At 44.6% G+C, this 22,970-nt stretch overlaps 1 protein-coding gene across 3 annotated transcripts in view; it reads right to left on the reverse strand.

Moving 5' to 3' along the window:
* Positions 1-22,970, reverse strand: part of LOC143961241 (complement C3-like) — a 649,911-nt gene that overhangs the window by 224,273 nt on the left and 402,668 nt on the right. For all 3 annotated transcript variants that reach the window (XM_077470478.1, XM_077470476.1, XM_077470477.1), the window contains 2 exons: positions 20,120-20,255; positions 3,923-4,008 (listed from right to left, as the gene is read on the reverse strand). In XM_077470478.1, the coding sequence (XP_077326604.1) occupies positions 3,923-4,008; positions 20,120-20,255 (222 nt within the window). The remainder of the gene's footprint in view (positions 1-3,922; positions 4,009-20,119; positions 20,256-22,970) is intronic.

Raw genomic sequence — 22,970 nt, forward strand, 5'->3', positions numbered from 1 at the left:
CCTGTACATAGCTTCCTGAAAACAGAAAGCTGTGGTAATGCCTGCTTGTGATACTGAAAGAACTGAAATCCAGTGAATGAAAGGGGCAGGCCAGGGACAGAAAGGATGAGAAGGTAAGAGTGAGGTGATACTGGATGTCCTACAGCCTTAAAATGATGCAGGATGACTTACAAAAGCTTCTAATGTACACTGCAAGAAGTTTATGGTGTGCAGATTAACCAATTTCAGTACAGGAAAGACCCTGAGTGTAAGGGTGGAGTTCAGCTTTAAAACAAAACCATACCCAGCCTATATGAGGAGACACCATTTCCATCCTAAATAACACCCATCCAACACAAGAAAATGCCATCGTCCTTCTAAATCACAACTAATCATACATGAGGAAAATCCATCCTCATGAATCACCCACATCCTACATGAAAAAACACCATCCCATCCTAAATCACACCAATCATATAAGAATAAAAACCTAAATAACACCTGTCCGACATGAGGAAATAAACCACACACAGGCCTCATTAGGGTACATAATTCTATCACAGATTAAACCCATTCTACCCATTTGAAAAACCATCCCCATTCAAAAACACTTTCATCTCACATGAGGAAAACCATCCCATCTTAAATCACACCCATCCTGCAAGACAAAATATCTACCTCATCCTAAATCATACCCATCCTATATAAGGAGACACCATGTCCATTCTAAATCACACCCATCTAACATGAGGAAACACCATCCAATACTAAATACCCAGTCTACATGAGAAAGAATCATCCTATCCTAAATCATACGCATCACCCCCATTCTAAGTCATATATCCTATATGAGGCAACACCATCCCTGTCCTAAATCACACCCATCTTACATGAGGAAACACCATCCTACCCAAAATCATATCCATCCTACACCATACCTATTCTAAATCGCATGCATTCTGCATGAAGAAGCAACATTTTGCCAATGATATTATCTGGAACTTCCTGGATATTTTGATTTTATTTTGATTGTGTATCTAGACAATATTTTGATTTTTTCTGTTTCCTTAGATGCTCACCGGGATCACATCAGAAAAGGTGCTGGGCCAGCTTTGCCAACATGGACTTTATGCCAAGGGTGGGAAATGCGAATTTGAACAGCACCGCATTCAATTTTTGGGGTTGGTGATCTCACCTAAAGGGTCACTGCCATTCTGGACTGGCCGGCAACAACTGACAAAAAGGGGGTACAACGCTTTGTGGGATTCGCCAATTTGTATAGGAGGTTCAACCGAGGCTTTTCTGGCATCATTAACCCCATTACATATCTAACAAAACAGAACCTCCGCTTCCAGTGGACAGCCGAGACACAGGCCACTTTTGACACCTTTAAAAAGACTGTTCACTTCGGCACCTGTCCTCAGCCACCCTAACCCATCCTTGCCATATGTGTTGGAGATAGACACATCCAAGGTGGCCATTGGAGCAGTCATCTCCTAGCGCTAAGGACCCAAGGATCTGTTAACCCCCTGGCCTTCTTTTCCTGTAAACTTTTCCCAGTGGAGAGGAACTATGATGTTGGAGACCGGGAATTACTGGCCATAAAATCCACACTCGAGGAATAGAGATACCTTCTCAAAGGAGTAGCGCATCCCATATTAGTCTATACAGAACACAAAAACTTGGAGTACCTCAGGACTGCTAAGTGCTTGAAGCCATGCAAAGCGCAATGGGCCCTATTCTTCTCCCGATTTGTGTTTTGGCCGGGCTAGAAGAATGTGAAACCGGATGCGCTGTCTCGTATGTTCGATGACCCCAGGGAGTCACCTGTGCCAGATATCATCTTGTCAGAATGTAATTTCTTTTACAGACTGGCCTTTTCTCCTGGATGAAGCAGATGCTCCTAGCCCTCTAGGGGTCACGTTGATGCTTCGAGAAGGATTGCCATGGAACAAGGACAAGGTATTTGTACTTGAAAATGTACACTTAACCATTTTGGGTCTCTGCCATGATCACCCCCTTGCAGTTCATTTTGTCATACACAAGACACTTGATCTCCTGAGGTGCACATTCTGGTGGCCGAACCTGGAGGACACGTGCAAAAAGTATGTGAACTCTTGTGTGAACTGCACCCGAAGCAAGAGTGCTAAAAAAACAAGCCTGTGGTCTGTTCTAATCATTGCAAGTTCCTGACAAGTCATGGAGTATGATCGCCATGGACTTTATCGTAGAACTTCCACCATCAAAGGGGTGCACAGCCATCTTTGTGGTGGTTGACCACCTAACCAAGATGGCCCACTTCCTGCCACTGAAGTGTATACCCTCGGCCATGGAGATGGCCCGGGTGTTCATCAGGGGCGTAGTAAGACTTCACGGAATCCCTACGAACATTGTCTCGAACCAGGGAGTCCAGTTCACATCCTGCTTCTGGAAAGCCCTGTCTGGAGCCCTCAAAATTGAAAGATCCCTGTTCTCCGCCTACCACCCTCAGACCAATGTGCAGACGGAGAGGACTAACCAGATGTTGGAGCAGTACATCTGCTGCTTCGCCTCCTTCAGTCAGGATGACTGAGCATCGCTGCTGCCATTTGTGGAATTTGCATACAACAGTGCCAGCCACTCTACCACAGGTCAGTCCCCCTTCTCCAATTATGGTTTCCTCCCTTTCTCCCTGACTTTGTTCCTGATGCTACAGTCCCTGCTGCTCAAGACACTAGTGTAATTTATTCATCACAACAATAAGTTACTACAGGAAACAATCACAAAAGCACTAGCAGCAAACAAAAAAACCTATGACAGAAGAAGGGGAGAACTGATCCTTTACCCTGGAGACCAGGTATGGCTGGCACCCACAAATCTCAAGTTGGCATGTCCCGCCAAAAAACTGGCATCTAGATTTGTGGAATCATTCCCAGTAAAAAGGAAATTGAATGATGTCTCTTATGAACTTTCATTGCCTGAATCTGTTAGGATCCATCTGGTTTTCTATATCTCTCTCTTAAAACCTGCAGTGCCTTATTCCTTCCCAGAGTCTCCAAACCACCAGAACCTGTAACCGTCAATGGCGAAGAGGACTACGAGGTGGAGGCCATCATGGACTGTAGGAGGAGAAGGAATCAGGTACAATACCTAATTAAGTGGAAGGGCTATGGTCCGGAGGAGAACTTTTGGGAATTTGAACAGGATGTGCACGCTAAGGACTTGGTTGATACTTTTTTCCGCACAAGAAGGACCTATTGGGCAACTAGAGGTTGCCTGCAAGGGCAGGCAATATCATGGATTTGCCACCCGATGCAGGGGGTCACCTAACGGTCAACAATAGTGCAGAGTGATTTTAGTGATTGAAGCCCTATTTAAACTCCTCATCTGCACAGAGACTTTTCTGTCTGATCTGCAGCTCATACCTGTGATTATCTGTTCCTGTGATTTGATCTGTTCCCGGTGTTTGACCTGACTCTATTTTACTATGATTGATCTCTGTTATCCTGACCCCGGCTTGCCTTGTTACTACGCTTACCTCCATATTGACTGATATCCTGTTGCCGAACCTTTGCCTGCCATTTGTGTCTGCTTGATCTGTTACCGAACCCGGCTTGTCTGACCACACATCTAGTGTCTCCACAGCTCTGCATCTACCAGCTTCTTGTTCCCTGATTCCTGTCTGCTGAGCTGACTACCCCCGCTGTTACCTGCTGGTCTACTCTGGGAATTCCTCAGCTGCACAAGAGACAATCCATGCACTCTTACACCACTTGGCTCTTGCAGCCACTGTTCATAATATTGGTGGGCCTTGGGCCGAGGTTGTATGCAAGGCCTTCCTGCTGCACCGTCAGGTACGTGACACATACCTATCCTATATCTTTATTCACACATGTAATACTGAAAGATACAGCACATACAGAGCAAGCAAATCATGACAAATATAACTTAATATATCTCTTACCTTTTCCTTTAGACAAGCTCACAGCCAATACTTCCCATGTAGTTATTGAATCTTTTAAAGAAATGTTTAATGTCTTGGTTGAGATTCTGTCAGAAAAAACGGGATTTTACAGCTGAAGCAAATAATTAACTATGTGTTCATTGTTCTTTATTACATGAAATTTCTTTCAAATTAAAGATGAAATCATAACAATAATGACAATAAACGGTTAAGTTATACATTTTATCCATGACAATACTGCAACTGTGGGATAAATAAAATTTATTGAGCTTTTCTTAGTCATAGTTATTTAGACTGTGCTGGAATTTTTTGAATTGCAGTAACTTTTATAATGTGTCCTTTTTTCTGTCAAATTAGGTCGTTTTTTTCCCTTCATTTTTATAACTTTTAAGCTTGGAGTGACTAGTGAGCATTAGTGAGCATCTGTTACTTCTGACAATCCATTCAAGAGCATTCTTTTCACTGTTTGAAAGAAAAAAATATATAATTGCAAGAACAGTATGTGCTTAAAACAGGATTTTTATAACAGCTTACTTGTAAAATCCCGTTCTTTGATGTGCATCGGGGGATACAGAGGTATAGTACTTACTATATGGGTTATATTGGACCGTCAGGTGATGGACACTGGCACGCCCCTAAGGCCAGACATGTACTCCCCTATATAACCCCTCCCATCACTGGGAGTCCTCAGTTTTGTAACCGAGCAATACAAGTGTATAATACGAGGGAAGGGGCCTCTGTGTCCCTTGATGTACATCAAAGAAAAGGATTTTACAGATAAGCTATTATATAAATCCTGTTTTCTTTTCTTACATCAGGGGACACAGAGCCATAGTACTTACTATGTGGGATGTCCCATAGCAATGGCAACTGAAGGGGGGGGGCACAAAAAAAAGGAGGCCAGAGGACTCATACTGCAGCCTGCAGCACACTGCACCAGAAGGCAATATCCTCATGACCTTTAACATCGATTTGATAAAATCTGGTAAACGTATGAACTGAAGACCAAGTTGAGACCTTACAGATCTGAGCCATAGAGGCCTGATGATGCACCTCCCAAGAGGCACTAATCGCCCTGGTTGAGTGTACTTTAACATGAAAAGGAGGAATTTTCTTCTTTAAACCATAAGCCTGAATAATGACTTGACAAATCCACTTTGAAATAGTGGATTTTAACGCTGCCTGTCCTCTCTTTGGACCAGTACAAATAAAACATCTGTTTTGCGAACCTGACTGATCGCCTTTAAATACACTCTGACCGATCTTCCTACATCAAGGGAATGTAGTGCCTTTTCTTCCCTAGATCAAGGCTCTGGGAAGAAAGAAGGAACAACAATATATTGGTTTAAGTGAAAACCTGGCACCACCTTTGGTAGGAATTCAGGATGAGGATGTAACACCACCTTATCCTTATGCATGATCAGATATGGCTCTTTGCAAGACAGAGCCGCTAGTTCTGATACTCTTCTAGCAGAAGAAATGGCAACCAGAAAGACTAACATTCTAGTGAAAAGAACCAAGGGAATGTCACATAAAGGTTCAAAGGGCTGTTTCTGCAAAGCCGATAAGACCAAGTTTAAATTCCAAGGATTTAGAGGTGCCTTAATAGGGGGATTGATCCGTGTTACCCTCTGAACAAAGCTACGCAATAGAGAGTGAGAAGTCAGAGGCCGTTGAAAAAATATTGTCAAGGCTGAGATCTGGCCCTTGATGGTACTCAAGGCCAGCTTCATTTCTAATCCCATTTGCAGGAAATAAAGGATCCTACCTATGACATATTTCCTGGGGTGCCAACCCCTGGATCCACACCAGGAAACATATGCCTTCCAGACTCTATAGTAAATTACTTTGGAAGCCGGATTCCTAGCGTTAATCAAGGTAGACACTACCGAAGGAGACAAGCCACGATCCTTTAGAATTTGGGTCTCAAGAGTCAAACCATTAAATTTAGCAACTGTAAGGTAGGATGGAATACTAGACCTTGTGCGAGAAGGTCTGGCCAAAATGGTAGAGTCCAAGGGACTCCTACTGCCATCTTAATGATCTCGGCAAACCAAGATCTTCTGGGCCATGCTGGGGCCACCAGAATTACCTCCTTTTGTTCCTGCTTGATCCTGCGAAGGAGACGCGGAAGGAGCAGAACTGGAGGAAATGCATAGATCAGAGAAAACTGGTCCCATGGGAAGACTAATGTGTCTGTTCCGCAAGCTAGTGGATAATTTGTTCTCTACATAAATTTGTCGACCTTGTTGTTGAATCTGGACTTGAACAGGTCCATGTCCGGAGTACCCCATCTCTGACATATCGCTAGGAAGATGTCGGGGTGAATAGACCATTCTCCTGGAAATAATTGTTGGCGACTCAAGTAGTCCGCCTGCCAATTCTCTATTCCTGGAATGAAAATTGCTGGTAGGCAAGGGATGTTGTGTTCTGCCCAAGACAGAACATGATTCACCTCTTTTTGGGCTGTACGACTCCTCGTGCACCCCTGGTGATTGATGTAAGCCACAGCCGTGGCATTGTCAGACTGAATCCTGACTGGACACTCCCTCAGTCTGACCGTCCAGGATTTTAGAGCCAGACAAACTGTCCGAATCTCCAAAATGTTGATAGGTAAGGTCCTTTACAACTTGGACCACCCCCCTGACAGAATCCTCTTCCAGGACTGCTCCCCAGCCTAGAAGACTAGCATCCATTGCCACCACTTTCCAGGAGACTGGTAGAAACGATTTTCCCTTTTGGAGGTTGCTGGCTATCAACCACCAATTTAGGCTCTGACGCACATGGGGAGCCAGGCAAATTGGAAAATCTAAGACCTGAACCTTTTTTTTTCCAGGCCGACAGAATCGCATTTTGTAGCAATCTTGAATGAAACTCCGCGTAAGGGATGGCCTCGAAGGAAGCCACCATTTTTCTCAATCTCATGCACAACCGAATGGAAGGCTTTTTTTTTTGCTTTGATTAGTTGAATTAGCTCCACAATGGAACTGATTCTTTCCTGGGGTAGAAATATATTTTCCTGTATGGTTTTCTATGACCAGACCCAGGTACTGTAATCTCCTTGATGGTTTTAAGGAGGATTTTTCTAGGTTGAGATTCCAGCCTAGAGACTCCAGGTAATTTACAGTTGTGACCAGACTGTGGTTTAGCCCTGAAACTGAATCTATTAAAAGCAGATTGTCTAAGTAGGATAGGATCGTTATGCCTTGAGCCCTTAATCTAGCTAGAGGAGGTGCCAGAATCTTTGAGAACACCTGTGGTGCTGTGGCTAGACAGAATGGCAGGGCCACAAACGGAAAATTATGATTTTCTATTTCGAAGCACAGAAATTTCTGGTGAACAGGAAATATTGGCACGTGGAGATATGCATCTTTGATATCGATAGAAGCCATAAATTCCCCTCCTTGGAGGGTGGCAACAACTGACCAGATTGATTCCGTGTGATAGGATCGGATGTTCAAGTGCCGATTCAGATCTTTGAGATCTAGTATAGGTCTTACTTCTCCATTTGGCTTTGGAACTGTAAAGAGGTTTGAATAAAAACATGTGCCTTGTTCCTCTAAGGGAACTTCTGATATCATGACTTATAGATGATCCACCGCTAGAAGGCGAGCCACCTTCTTCTCTGGGTCCTTGGGAACATTTGACCTTAGAAACTGAGGAGACGGAAAATCTCGGAACTCTAGTTTGTAACCTAGAGAAATGGCAGAAGCCACCCAACTGTCTCAACATTGTTCCTGCCAGATCCTCGAGAATTGCAGGAGCCTTCCCCCCATCCGAGCAAGCGGGGGCACCCCTTCATAAGGAGGCTTTAACATTCCATTTTGTGGGCTTTCTTCCCCAAGATCTCTTCTGACCTTGGTGCTGCCCTTGGGGTTTTCCCCTTGAACCTGATGGTTGAGGCCGTTGAGACTGCCTAGAGGCTGATGTCCCCGGCACAGAAGAAGAAGCCCGCTTAAAGGAGAAATGTCTGAATTTCTTCTTTACTGGTAAAAGAGAGCTTTTGCCATTAGAGATCTTTTGTAGGTACTGTATTTATTCAAATCATCTCCAAACAGCCGTTCCCCATGAAAAGGGAAACTGGCTAAGAGCTTTTTACAAGGTGCTTTTGGCTGACCAACTTTTCAGCCAAAGAACTCTGTGAGAATGCACTAGTCCAGACATAAGCTGTGATATTTGATTGACAGCATCTCTCATAGCATCTACTGTGAAACACAGTGCATCTGATAAATCAGAGTAATGTTGGGCCTGTTCATCAGGCAGAACTTTAAGCATCTCCTCAAACTGTTCCTTAATGGACTGGGATATGCCAATTTGCGGAAAGAACCGGCTGCTCTACTGAACATACTAAAGTCATAAGGCTTTTAGAAAGAAGCTCCAACTTTTTCTCTGTTGGATCCTTTAACATAAGCGCATTATCAACCGGACATGTGAGATTCTTATTTACTGAGGCAATCACAACATCAATTGCTGGAACCCCCCATTTCTTATAGAAATCCTCTTCCATAGAATAAAGGGTGGAGAATCTCTTAGGTGGATAATATTGTTTATCTGGATGTCCTCATTCAGCATATATAAGCTTCCTTAGCCATGCATGAATAGGAAAGGCATCCCCAGATGGAGGAGGTTTTAATGATCCCAACTTAGAAGTGGGATCATCTAGAGCCTGTGCTGCAGGCAGCAAAAAAGTTGAATGAACCAACTTAGTAAGAGAGTGCACAAGCAACCTGTCTTGTGATGTTACCCCTTCTATGTTAGGATCCTCAGAAGAGGATAAACCAGTATTTTCCAAATCTTTGGGAAGATCTACCTGATCCCCAGCTTCCTGAACCTCCAAAGGAGGGTCTTGAGCACTAGATGGGGATCTACTATGTTTAACCCCACTATGGAGGGATAAAATAGCATCAATTTTTTCCAAACCCGCAATGGTAGAAGACAAAACCTCTCATGTGACATATTCAGGGGCTGAAGCGTCTTGTGCGACTGCAAGCACAGTTTCCCCTGACAGCTCAATCTGACCGTCCGCATCTCTCTCAGAGGAGGATGACATTCTCTTCTAAATGGTTTTAGTTTGTTGTGCAATCATTGACCCCTTAGAACCCTTTGAGGAGTTCCTGATCCCTTTGCCACTCATATCTTAAAAGCGTAAAGCAGAGGCACTACCAGCAAAAGAATGCAAACTGCTAGGCTATAGTACAGAAAAATAGCTGCTATTAATCCTAGCCTCTTTACAGTACAATGTGTCAAAGGAAAATGCCTGTGTCACCAAACCTGATCCAGCCAACCTCTTTGCTCTGTCCCTCCACCGCCAGGCAGCAGCTACACACACAGTGCTTAAAACACTTCCTGAACGTGTGGCCGGCGTCTGACGCCATTGGCCATGCCCCCCCCCACGCGGAATACAGCCCCCCTTTTCCTTTTCAAAGGAAAGCCCTTTCCCGCACGAGCTGCATCTGTAGACATGGCGGGGGATAAATCCTTCGCTGGTGCGGTCTGTACCTTTTTTTTTTCAAAAAAGGCAACTGCTTTGCATCCTGTCCCCTGAAGGGGAAAAAACAAATATTAAGGGCACAGGAGGAGACCAGAACCCCCCTTCTTACCGGAGGATCTGTTTTGGCTGGAGGAGAGGATAGTGAAACTTGCTGTTTCCAGAGTCATGTCAGTGAGTGCTCAATACAGCCCCCAGTGGTGACACATAGGCATGACAACATTATACATAGAAGGAGAAATTCCTGAGAAAATCTCCCTTACCCTTTGCTTGCAGCAGGGTTTTATCAGAGATAAAGACCCAATCTTCACCCTTCACGGTGGGCTCCAAGACCTTTTAGGAAACCTTCAGGAACCTCGGGTTACCCTCAATCCCGGACCTGCGACAGCACCCTGCCAGTAAAAAAATGTATGGCCTTACTACCAAAAAGTACTGGATCCCAGGGCCCAGCTCTCAAAAGAGAAGCGTTCGCAAGCAAAACCTTGTTTCTTTGGACACGAGGCTCGGGTACCATTCATTTAGCACATGAAAAGACATCAGAACGGATCCGGTCTGCATGGCTAGCCCCAGCAAGGATTGCTTCCAGTGGAGTCCAGCACAGCACATCTTTACTCGTGACCAACACCTTAGACACTGGCGAAAAAACTGAGGACTCCCAGTGATGGGAGGGGTTATATAGGAGAGTACACGTCTGGACTTAGGGGCGTGCCAGTGTTCATCGCCTAATGGTCCGATATACACTAGGGAGTCAAGGTTTTCTGGCAATCCCCACAGTTGGAAGCGGTGGAACAAATAAAATATTTGGGAATATACATACAAAGAGATCCTAAAAAGTATATAAGTGATAATGTAGCCCCACTAATAGCTAAATTTAAAAATAAAATAGAAATCTGGAAGAGACTCCCACTATCAGTCGCAGGGAGATGCAATTTGATTAAAATGCTGTGGATGCCTCAGTTATTGTATCTGCTGCACAACTCTCCGATATGGATAGATATAAAATGGTTTAAAAAAATGGAAACATTATTTCGAGAACTCATATGGAGAGGAGTTATTTCAAGGATTGGCTTACAAATCCTGCAGTTACCAACAAGGAAAGGAGGAATGGCAGTACCACATCCAAGAAGCTATTTTTTTTTTTTTTAAAGGAAATTTTATTAAAGTTTGTTTCAATACATGTGAACAGTAATACAAACAGATCTCTTCTGAGTTAATCCAAATATCAAGCATTATCAATACAGTAAAACCAAAGAATGTCCCCAGTAGGGAGACTAACCGAAAATATTGACCTCATATATGTAGATGATTTTATCCCAATTGGTTTAAGCAAATGTGGATTGTATCTAGCGAGCAAGAAGCTATTTTTTAGCTGCCCAACTGCAGCATCTGGGGATGAGCAAGGAGTTTTGTGGAGGAACAAACACGGCATTAATGACTATAGGGACATCTCATAAGACTATAGTAGAGGCCTTGGAGGCAAATTCATTTCCCCATAGAACGCCCACATTAAAACTTGTTTTAAAAGTATGGAAGGCTATAAAGGCGATAAAAGGCCTGGGAGGGATGACTAAAGAAACCCCCCTATGGAGTAACTTGAATCTACAGGAAATGGAAATGATCGGAAGGCATAAAGTTTGGGAAACTAGGGGGATTGACAGGCTGGCCCAGTTGTACGAAGGAAATATAATAAAAACATTTAACGCGCTGAGAGCGGAATTTGATCTACCAAAACATTCATTTTACAAATACTTGCAAATTAGACACGCCTTACAGAAACAATTTGATATATTTATATATCAAATATCATATATATATATATATATATATATATAGTTTGGAGTAATTCCCCCATTTATAGTAGATTAAACTCCCAAGACAGAGTAAGAGGCTTCATAGCAGAAATTAGCAGAAATTTACCCATATATATGTGAAGGGAGTATAGAAAGCCCAGGAAAACTCAAAAGTAGAAGGAAATGGAAGGAGGAATTAGGAACATTTTCAGATGAGCAGTGGATGAGGATACTTGAGGGGGGGCACTCGATATCCGTTTCGCCTGCCCAGAAGGTGTCACATCTGATGCTGATACATAGAGCATATTACACGCCGAAGAGACTATTTAGCTTTGGGCGAAGGGTGGATGATGGATGCCCAAGATGTCAGAAGACTGGGGATCTGACACACATGTTCTGGTGGTGCCCTAAACTGTTTCGCTATTGGTCAGAAGTTATTGCTGATTTGAATGCAACATTCAGAGTGACGGTAAATGGGAACCCCAGAATGTGTGTGCTGGGCCTGAATGAAGGAATAGGAGGATCGGCTTGTATAAACAGAGCAGTAATGAGGTGTATGTTTCAGGCAAGAAAACTGATAGCGTAGAGTTGGCAGGCAAAAAAACCCCCTTCGATAGCAGATTGGAGGCAGTTGATTACAGAGACGGTTTGGAAGGAAAAGGTAGTATATGTAAGGAGAGGAAATTTTAAAGAATTTAAAAAAATGTGGAAACCATGGCTGGATAGGTTGGGATATCCAGTGTAAGGGTTTGGAGTGACTGAGGATAGGGAGTAGGAAAGGTTGAAGGAGAAAATGAGCGAGGGAACAAAGAAAGAGAAAATTTTGTGAATAGGTGATAAGAAGTAGTGATGGACGAACTTCCGACGGGACGTTTCGCGAACGCGAAACGCGAACGGGCACAAACGTTCGCGAAAACGACCGTTCGCCGCGGGCTCCATTGACTTCAATGGGAGGCGAATTTCGCAAACCTTTAGGTCGAATTTGCGGCCACGGGGTAATTATTAGGGGGTAGCACGTAGTCCCACCACCTGGACAATAGCATAATACATGTATGAGGTGAATTTGGGATCGATAACTACAAGCATTTTTTTTTTATTTGGGAAATTGTTCTGACAATTCAGGACTATGGAGCTAATGAAGGCAATGGAGGAGAGGGAAGGTCAGGGACCAGGGTAGGCAAACAAGAGGGTGCAGGAGATACAGAGCACTGACAGCAGCACCGTAATACAGAGCACTGACATCAGCACCGTGACATACAGCGCTGACAGCAGCTCCGTGACATACAGCGCTGACAGCAGCTCCGTGACATACAGCGCTGACAGCAGCTCCGTGACATACAGCGCTGACAGCAGCTCCGTGACATACAGCGCTGACAGCAGCACCGTAAGCAGCCCCAGGAGGAAGTCAGCACAGCACAGGGATGGTGTGATCCCCTCATAATAAGAACCCCCAGGAGGAAGTCAGCACAGCACAGGGATGGTGGGAGCCCCTCATAATAAGAACCCCCAGGAGGAAGTCAGCACAGCACAGGGATGGTGGGAGCCCCTCATAATAAGAACACCCAGGAGGAAGTCAGCACAGCACAGGGATGGTGGGAACCCCTCATAATAAGCAGCCCCAGTAGAAATATGACACCGCTCAACCTCTTCAAAGAGGAGGGTAGGGGCATATAGTACGGTGTGCTTTTTTGGGTCAGGGAAGTGAGCCAAATGAATTAAGAAGGTCTGTGTGCTTGATTCCAAAAATTGTTTATAGACATATACATGGTCTACTGATCACATGTGTTGAATTCCTCCGAGATCCATGCCTCATTCATTTTTAGAAATGTGAGGTAGTTAACACTGTCGTGAGCTAGGCGAGTACGCTTATCGGTCACAATCCCCCCTGCTGCGCTGAACGTCCTTTCGGACAGGACACTGGATGAGGGGCAAGCCAACAGTTCGATTGCAAATTGGGCAAGCTCTGGCCAGAGGTCAAGCCTGCCCACCCAGTAGTCTAGGGGTTCATCACTCCTCAGAGCGTCCACATCGGCCGTTAACCCAATGTAGTCGGACACCTGACGGTCTAGGCGTTCCCTGATGCTGGATCCGGATGACACCTGTCGATGGGTCGGCTGAAAGAATGACCTCATATCCGAAGTCACCAACACATCTTCAAACCGGCCTCTTCTTGCAGGCGCTGTTGGATTGGTACCCGCAAATCCTTCTCTGGGAGTGGGAATTGCTCCTCTGCCAGCGCACGCAAAAGCAGAATGCAGCATTTCTCGAAGCAAGGCCTGGAAGTGCTGCATTCTGACAGCCCTCTGCGACGGCGGTAACATTTCCGCCATTTTGTGTTTGTACCGGGGATCTAAGTACGTTGCCACCCAGTACTGGTCCTTGACCCTCATGCTTTTTATACGGGGGTCCCTATTAAAACACTGGAGCATGAAGGCCCCCATTTGCACTCAAGCGGAAGGTATGTGGTGGTGGTGGTGTTGTTGGTGGTAGTGTCTTTGGGGGTGCACATAGCAGAGAGTGAAGAAGAGGGTGCAGATCGAGAGGATGAGGAGGGTGCAGAAGAATAAGGCTGAGTGAGCCACTCAACCAAGTCTGGTGCGTCCTTTAAAGTAATTGAACGCACCTTCTGCAACTTCCCACTTTGGCTCAAGGCTGTTGCTCCTGCCCTACCCCTACCACCCCTGCGGAAGGGCCTGCCTCTTCCTCTGCCTGTCATTTTTTAAATCACCCTGTGACAAAACTCTTAGTCCCTATACCGCTGAAGGACTGCTGCAGTATAGGGCAGCGGTCAGCAGTAGTGCACGTCAACCCTATGTATTGTGGACCGATAGCGGTCCTTACAGAACAGCAGACTGTACTGCACTCAGGCCTATGTACCGTAGCACCCTATACCAAGTTACCAGTCCTTATAAGAACTTTTGTGGACCAAGCAGGTTGTGTGTTAGTGATTAGCAGACTGTACGTCAGTCCCTATACCAATGAAGGACTGCTGCAGTATAGGGCAGCGGTCAGCAGTAGTGCACGTCAACCCTATGTATTGTGGACCGATAGCGGTCCTTACAGAACAGCAGACTGTACTGCACTCAGGCCTATGTACCGTAGCACCCTATACCAAGTTACCAGTCCTTATAAGAACTTTTGTGGACCAAGCAGGTTGTGTGTTAGTGATTAGCAGACTGTACGTCAGTCCCTATACCAATGAAGGACTGCTGCAGTATAGGGCAGCGGTCAGCAGTAGTGCACGGCAACCCTATGTATTGTGGACCGATAGCGGTCCTTACAGAACAGCAGACTGTAACGCACTCAGGCCTATGTACCGTAGCACCCTATACCAAGTTACCAGTCCTTATAAGAACTTTTGTGGACCAAGCAGGTTGTGTGTTAGTGATTAGCAGACTGTACGTCAGTCCCTATACCAATGAAGGACTGCTGCAGTATAGGGCAGCGGTCAGCAGTAGTGCACGGCAACCCTATGTATTGTGGACCGATAGCGGTCCTTACAGAACAGCAGACTGTACTGCACTCAGGCCTATGTACCGTAGCACCCTATACCAAGTTACCAGTCCTTATAAGAACTTTTGTGGACCAAGCAGGTTGTGTGTTAGTGATTAGCAGACTGTACGTCAGTCCCTATACCAATGAAGGACTGCTGCAGTATAGGGCAGCGGTCAGCAGTAGTGCACGGCAACCCTATGTATTGTGGACCGATAGCGGTCCTTACAGAACAGCAGACTGTACTGCACTCAGGCCTATGTACCGTAGCACCCTATACCAAGTTACCAGTCCTTATAAGAACTTTTGTGGACCAAGCAGGTTGTGTGTTAGTGTTTAGCAGACTGTGCGTCAGTCCCTATACCGCTGAAGGACTGCTGCAGTATAGGGCAGCGGTCAGCAGTAGTGCACGGCAACCCTATGTATTGTGGACCGATAGCGGTCCTTACAGAACAGCAGACTGTAACGCACTCAGGCCTATGTACCGTAGCACCCTATACCAAGTTACCAGTCCTTATAAGAACTTTTGTGGACCAAGCAGGTTGTGTGTTAGTGATTAGCAGACTGTACGTCAGTCCCTATACCAATGAAGGACTGCTGCAGTATAGGGCAGCGGTCAGCAGTAGTGCACGGCAACCCTATGTATTGTGGACCGATAGCGGTCCTTACAGAACAGCAGACTGTAACGCACTCAGGCCTATGTACCGTAGCACCCTATACCAAGTTACCAGTCCTTATAAGAACTTTTGTGGACCAAGCAGGTTGTGTGTTAGTGATTAGCAGACTGTACGTCAGTCCCTATACCAATGAAGGACTGCTGCAGTATAGGGCAGCGGTCAGCAGTAGTGCACGGCAACCCTATGTATTGTGGACCGATAGCGGTCCTTACAGAACAGCAGACTGTAACGCACTCAGGCCTATGTACCGTAGCACCCTATACCAAGTTACCAGTCCTTATAAGAACTTTTGTGGACCAAGCAGGTTGTGTGTTAGTGATTAGCAGACTGTACGTCAGTCCCTATACCAATGAAGGACTGCTGCAGTATAGGGCAGCGGTCAGCAGTAGTGCACGGCAACCCTATGTATTGTGGACCGATAGCGGTCCTTACAGAACAGCAGACTGTAACGCACTCAGGCCTATGTACCGTAGCACCCTATACCAAGTTACCAGTCCTTATAAGAACTTTTGTGGACCAAGCAGGTTGTGTGTTAGTGATTAGCAGACTGTACGTCAGTCCCTATACCAATGAAGGACTGCTGCAGTATAGGGCAGCGGTCAGCAGTAGTGCACGGCAACCCTATGTATTGTGGACCGATAGCGGTCCTTACAGAACAGCAGACTGTAACGCACTCAGGCCTATGTACCGTAGCACCCTATACCAAGTTACCAGTCCTTATAAGAACTTTTGTGGACCAAGCAGGTTGTGTGTTAGTGATTAGCAGACTGTACGTCAGTCCCTATACCAATGAAGGACTGCTGCAGTATAGGGCAGCGGTCAGCAGTAGTGCACGGCAACCCTATGTATTGTGGACCGATAGCGGTCCTTACAGAACAGCAGACTGTAACGCACTCAGGCCTATGTACCGTAGCACCCTATACCAAGTTACCAGTCCTTATAAGAACTTTTGTGGACCAAGCAGGTTGTGTGTTAGTGATTAGCAGACTGTACGTCAGTCCCTATACCAATGAAGGACTGCTGCAGTATAGGGCAGCGGTCAGCAGTAGTGCACGGCAACCCTATGTATTGTGGACCGATAGCGGTCCTTACAGAACAGCAGACTGTAACGCACTCAGGCCTATGTACCGTAGCACCCTATACCAAGTTACCAGTCCTTATAAGAACTTTTGTGGACCAAGCAGGTTGTGTGTTAGTGATTAGCAGACTGTACGTCAGTCCCTATACCAATGAAGGACTGCTGCAGTATAGGGCAGCGGTCAGCAGTAGTGCACGGCAACCCTATGTATTGTGGACCGATAGCGGTCCTTACAGAACAGCAGACTGTAACGCACTCAGGCCTATGTACCGTAGCACCCTATACCAAGTTACCAGTCCTTATAAGAACTTTTGTGGACCAAGCAGGTTGTGTATTAGTGTTTAGCAGACTGTGCGTCAGTCCCTATACCGCTGAAGGACTGCTGCAGTATAGGGCAGCGGTCAGCAGTAGTGCACGGCAACCCTATGTATTGTGGACCGATAGCAGTCCTTACAGAACAGCAGACTGTACTGCACTCAGGCCTATGTACCGTAGCACCCTATACCAAGTTACCAGTCCTTATAAGAACTTTTGTGGACCAAGCAGGTTGTGTGTTAGTGTTTAGCAGACTGTGCGTCAGTCCCTATACCGCTGAAGGACTGCTGCAGTATAGGGCAGCGGTCAGCAGTAGTGCACGTCAACCCTATGTATTGTGGACCGATAGCGGTCCTTACAGAACAGCAGACTGTAACGCACTCAGGCCTATGTACCGTAGCACCCTATACCAAGTTACCAGTCCTTATAAGAACTTTTGTGGACCAAGCAGGTTGTGTATTAGTGTTTAGCAGACTGTGCGTCAGTCCCTATACCGCTGAAGGACTGCTGCAGTATAGGGCAGCGGTCAGCAGTAGTGCACGGCAACCCTATCTATTGTGGACCGATAGCGGTCCTTACAGAACAGCAGACTGTACCGCACCCAAGCCTATGTACCGTAGCACCCTAGACAGACCAAGTTACCAGTCCTTATAAGAACTTTTGTGGAACAAGTGAGTTGTGAATGATTAGCAGACTGCAGCAGAAGGGCAGCAGTCAAGTATAATATTCTTTCTATATTTGGAAGAAAGAATATTATACGTGTACAAGCCTATTACCGTACCACTGATACCAGTCCTGAAAAGAACCTTTGTGGAACTAATAGTAACAGCAAGTCTTTAAAATTATCCTCACTGCCTGACACACTGCTTCCTGCCTGTCCCTATACAAATTGGCAAAAAAGAGTAGGCTGGAACGATTAGCTGGAACAGCTCTTTTGTGGACCTGATAGTAACAGCTAATGATGATGATGATGATGATGATGAAGAAAGACTAATCTGGCTGAGCTGTCCCTAAAATAGCAGCATACAGCGCTCTGTCCCTTTATCTAAACTGACAAAAGAAACTCAGGCTGCTGACCTAACACCTATACCAGTCCTGAAAAGAACTTTTGTGTACCAAATAGCTAGCGTTTTCTCTGTCCCTACTCCACACAGGATCCTTTCCCTACAGTGACAGAAGAAAGAATGTAAAATGGCCACCGGATCGGGTGTATTTATAGGTTAGGGGGAATGTCCAAGTGTCCATGAGCTGTCATGTCTCAATTGGTTGTCCTGTAACACATGATAAACGTGTCACGAAAGGTTAAAGTTCTTGTATACATTAAACACGTAAGTCCGCCGGGGCGAACGACGGAAAAAGGCGTTCGAACCCGCGGACGGCGAAAGTCGGAAATTCGCCGCGAAACGACCGCCGGGCGAACCGTTCGGCCATCACTAATAAGAAGGTTGAGATGTTAGGAGAATCACAGTTTGTGCAAAAGGGACTTTCTGACTTATCCTGCCATGTTCTAAAAGGGGAGGGGGAAGGGAATAGGGGGGGGGGAAGGAAAAGAAATGTTAATTTGTAAAACCAATTATTTAACTGTATAAAGTTTGTTTATTGTAAAATTATTATGAAAAATAAAGATTATGTAAATAAAAAAAAAATAAAAAAATAAATTTCATTTTGTGCAGGGACTGTTCTAAACACATGAAACACGTGTCACTGCACAGGCATACTATAGACACCCCCCTGGCATGATATTTAAAGGAATATTTCACTTTTTTTCACTTTAAGCGTCACTAAAATCAATGCTTCCGAAAAAAACGTCAGTTTAAAAAAAAAAAAATTTGCATTGATACATGTTCCCTGGGGCAGGATTTTGAACGTTCTATTCCCATAGACTTTAACAAAGTTCTGAAGATTTGCACAAATTTTCGGTCCGTTCGCATGTTCTGGTGCGAACAAAATCAAAAACCAAATCAGCTCATTCCTAATGGAGATGGAGTGTTAGGCTGTTGGTGGCCTTTGAGGGAGCCCCCCAGTCTGGAGGGGGTAATCTTGGAAAGGACCTCCTTAACGACACACAAAGGTGTCCTGACCAGGAGGCATAGGAGCAAGGAGAGGACAGCAGAAGAACACTGCATGGTAAATCTCCAGGAAGAAAGACAGCCAAGAGGGCTGGCGAGTGACAAACAGTCGGGAGGACTGAGAGGCATGCCTAAGAGGACTGGGTGAGAGCAGTCTGGAATGGATGCAGAGTCAATCAGGATGACTGTGGTGGCACGAGCAGGAAAAAGGAGCAGATGCAGTCGGGAGGGCTGGCAGGGCCTGAAGAGATGGTAGTGGGAGCAGTAGCCACAAAGGGACAGCTAGCATCAAATACTTCATTTTTGCTACACTAAAGGGGCCCACGGTCCCCGACTGCAAAGGGAATTCTTCCAGATCTAACTGAGAGTGTGTTAAATCCAAAACAGTTGTGTTAGCTAGTTCTAGGAAGTGTTGTTCTACAAGCAAGTCTGTACTGGAGGTAGAAGAAAAAAGTGTTTATATACAGGATGTATATGGTTGTGTCCCTGAAGAGTTCCTATTGATCAACTGGGCATCCCATAAGAACCCTTACCCCAAATTAATTCCCCTAATAAACTAAAACAAAACAAAGCAAAGCTGCAAGGACTGTTTGTGGTCTCTAGGGAGTGTGAAAAAGTGGTGTGCCTGGCCATGCAGGGTGGGAGCCATATTCACCAGCGGCTCCTACACGGGTAGTAATATATATGGAAGACATGATTTGTATAGTCTCCTTTAAGTAAGAAGTGATCTCTTATTCTGAACTTGTGTTTGCTGTTAAATTTACCCAACTGTTTTGAAACAGAACCTTAGTGTTACTGTATGGTCCTTTTTTCTGGCTCTATACTCTACTTTTCCACCTTTTTTCTTCCCCCTTTAATAGAACAGGGTTACTCCTTCTGTAAAGCTGGATCTCCAGCAGACTGGATAATCATTACATGTTCCTGACCTATATTTGTATCCTGGAATTTCACATAAAACATATGCTGTTTTGTTGTAATTATATGCACTGCTCTATGCAAATATTAATAAAAACTTTATGGAAAAAAAAAAGAAGCTACCTTATAGCAAACAGTTGTATTGTCCCCTTGATACCTCTGCTACCAAATACCACAATCAACTTATTAAAATTGGACAATAAGGTTTGAAGGAGGCAAATATTGTAAACTGCACTGGTGCTGGGATTAATGTAGGTGGCAAAATCTGTTCAGTAAGTTATATCAGATATCTAAATTATTGGTAACAAATACAATTAAAAAAAATCACAGAGACAATAGAAGTGATTTTCTTAGATAAAAGAGGGCCCTTTACCCATTTTCATCTGGCTTCTCATCCATGTATTTTGTTTCCCAGAGCCAACTTTCCAGAAATGCCTTTCTGATAATAATTTCATCATCCTCCATGAAATCACTGTCCTCATCCTCAATAAGTTCATCTTTCTCTTCACCTGATAGATAAAATATAATGATATGGATATTATTTTTTTTTAAAGAATACATCCTTAAAGTATAACTAATGACAACATTTTTTTTTTTTTCATTTTGGATAGAGTGGAGAGGGATTAGAACCCCTGTCAGTTTCAATGGTTGTCTGTGCCCCTGTTAACAAGATTCATCCTCTCTATTTCTCCTGTTTACCATTATCATTGAAAGTGAAAGTAAAAGAAAAACCCAAATTTTGTGTTGTCTCCAGACAAGTAATAGCAGGGAAATCTTCTAATGGGGACACAAGTTCTGGTCACCTGGTGGTCCCCAAGGAATTCCCTTAATTTACAGGGATTTTCTCTCACTTCCTGTTTAGATATGGGGACAGCAAGTGGAGGAAAATCTCAGAAAAGGGACACAAATGGCGAAAAAAAATCTGACAGGAATTATAACCCTCCATTGCTCTATCCAAAATGAAAAAAAAAAAAAAAAGTCTTGCTCATAGCTCTACTTTAAAGCAGAACTTTACCCATAACAACATAATAAAAAATGATGTTCTCTTGAAAGGAACATGGATTCCACATTAATAATTATACTACCAAAATTAGTGTGTGCTGTAAATTGTCTCCAGGATTGTTTCTGTTTCTTCTTGCCATTTGTTGAAGCCCAGAGCCTCTGAGCAGTAAAAAAATCTTTAGGCTGTCAGCAGATTGGCCTCTGATGTCTCTGATTTTAGACAAAAATACCAAATAAATTAAGCAAAATATGTGAATTAAATTTTGCTCCACTGGCACGACAGATCAAATTGAACTTCCAATGATGGGATAAGGAAATCTTTAAGTGGTTTGGCAGAATCAATATTATAAAAATGAACGTAATGCCAAGAATGTTATACCTATTTTATATACCTACTTTGCCAATTAAGTTATTCCGAGGGTTCCTGGAGGACCTGAGAACTAGGTTTATGTGATTTATCCAGGCGAGAAAATCAGTGAGAGATATCTTAACCCTTTCAAAAGAAAGAGGAGGGATCGGACTTCCGGATCCAGTTGGGTATTATGAAGCTTCATATTTAGCACGAGTATTGGACTGGTGTGTAGGTCAAAAAGATAAGCTTTGGACACATATGGAACACGTGTTTACTAGCATACCTTTGGAGGGAATTGCATGGCTCATGGATGTAGAGATACCACAGATGGTGAAGAGACACCCTACAGTGTGTGCTACTCTTCGATCTATTAAAAAGACATTTAGGAAAACTGGGATGTCAAAATATCCAAGCCCCATGATCCCAATACTGGGTAACCTGAGCTTTGAACCAGGTATGATAGACCAGGGTTTCAAAGACTTGAGGCGATGGGGAATTAGCAGAGCTCTGCATTTTTTGATAGACAATCATATGATAATTAACGAGGAGATTGAACAGGTGTTCGGAATGGATCTAGACCCATTTAGACAAATACAGCTTAAAGCCTTTCTCCGATTAATAACATCATGAATGCCAGTGGTACGCACACCATTGAAGTTTGAGCAGTTATGCTTAAAGAGGGGGCCAATGAGGCACTCACTATCATTAATATACTCTTTGCTAATCGAGCTGCAAGCCCTACAGGAATTGACATTGGTACAAGCATGGGAAAGGGAGTTAGGTGTAACATTCTCTAAAGCACAGAAAAATAAGATTCTTTTGTTGACGCATAAGGCCTTAATGTCTACTAGATATGAAGAGGGGGGTATAAAATTCTGACCAGGTGGTACAGAACCCAAACAGTTTTGAACCGGATATTGCCACAGGTATCTAATCTATGTTGGTGATGCCTGGGGGCAGAGGGCACTATGGTATATATATTTTGGCAGTGTCCGAGATTGAAAGAATTTTGGAAGATTTTTTTGGCAGACCTCCGCTTTAACATCAGGGATCCAGGGAATATCCGATTGCCTCTGGGGGGATCCGGTTGGAATTTTTTCTCCTGCTGGAGCATATTTAATCATGCTATGTGTAGCACCCTCTAGTGTGTGCTAGAGGGCAGTGTAGGCCAAAATATACTTTGACTGACATTTAAACCAGTGAGTCTTAAATGGGTCTGGGTTTATTAGAGGTTAGGGCTGGATGATTCATCTGGAAGCTCTCTCTGGCACTTCTCCCTGGTCTGGTAGATTGTAGAATCTTCTAGAACTGAAGGGTGTGTGAGTTAGGAGGGGCTGCCATAAATATTTATGAAGTCTCAGTCAATCCCCAGTAGTGGACTGGCAGGGGACTGAGTCCACCTCATAGACATGAGCCATGCCAGCAGGACAGTCAGATAGAAGACAGAGATACAGGAGGATACAGAGATGAGGAGGCTGTCAGTGGCCCTCAGGGGTGCCCCCTAGTCTGGGGGGGTGACCTTGGGCCAGGGCGAGAGTGCTGGAAGGATACTGCCATAACACATGGGAGGAAGTCCTTCCTGGAGGCACAGGAGCAAAAGAGGACAGAGTGAGCAACCAACACTGTTGGGGACCAACAAGGGGAGAGACTGCCACATATAGCCAGTCTCCCTGAAGACAGCGGTGTTCTTAAGTCTTCATTCTTCCCTGAGAGATCTACTGAGAGTCAGCCAGGTGGGCTGGTGAAGATTTGGTCAGATAGACTGGTGTAGAGAATTAGCCTAGAGGGCTAGTGAAAGGGGCTGCTGCAGGCAGGTGGGTTGGCAATGCCTAAAGAGGTGATGCTGGGATTTGTGGCCACCTCAGGAAAA

This window comes from Lithobates pipiens, unplaced genomic scaffold, assembly GCF_037356315.1.
Source record: "Lithobates pipiens isolate NorthernLeopardFrog02 unplaced genomic scaffold, aLitPip1_a1.2 Scaffold_8, whole genome shotgun sequence".
NCBI classification, from domain to species: Eukaryota; Metazoa; Chordata; class Amphibia; order Anura; family Ranidae; genus Lithobates; species Lithobates pipiens.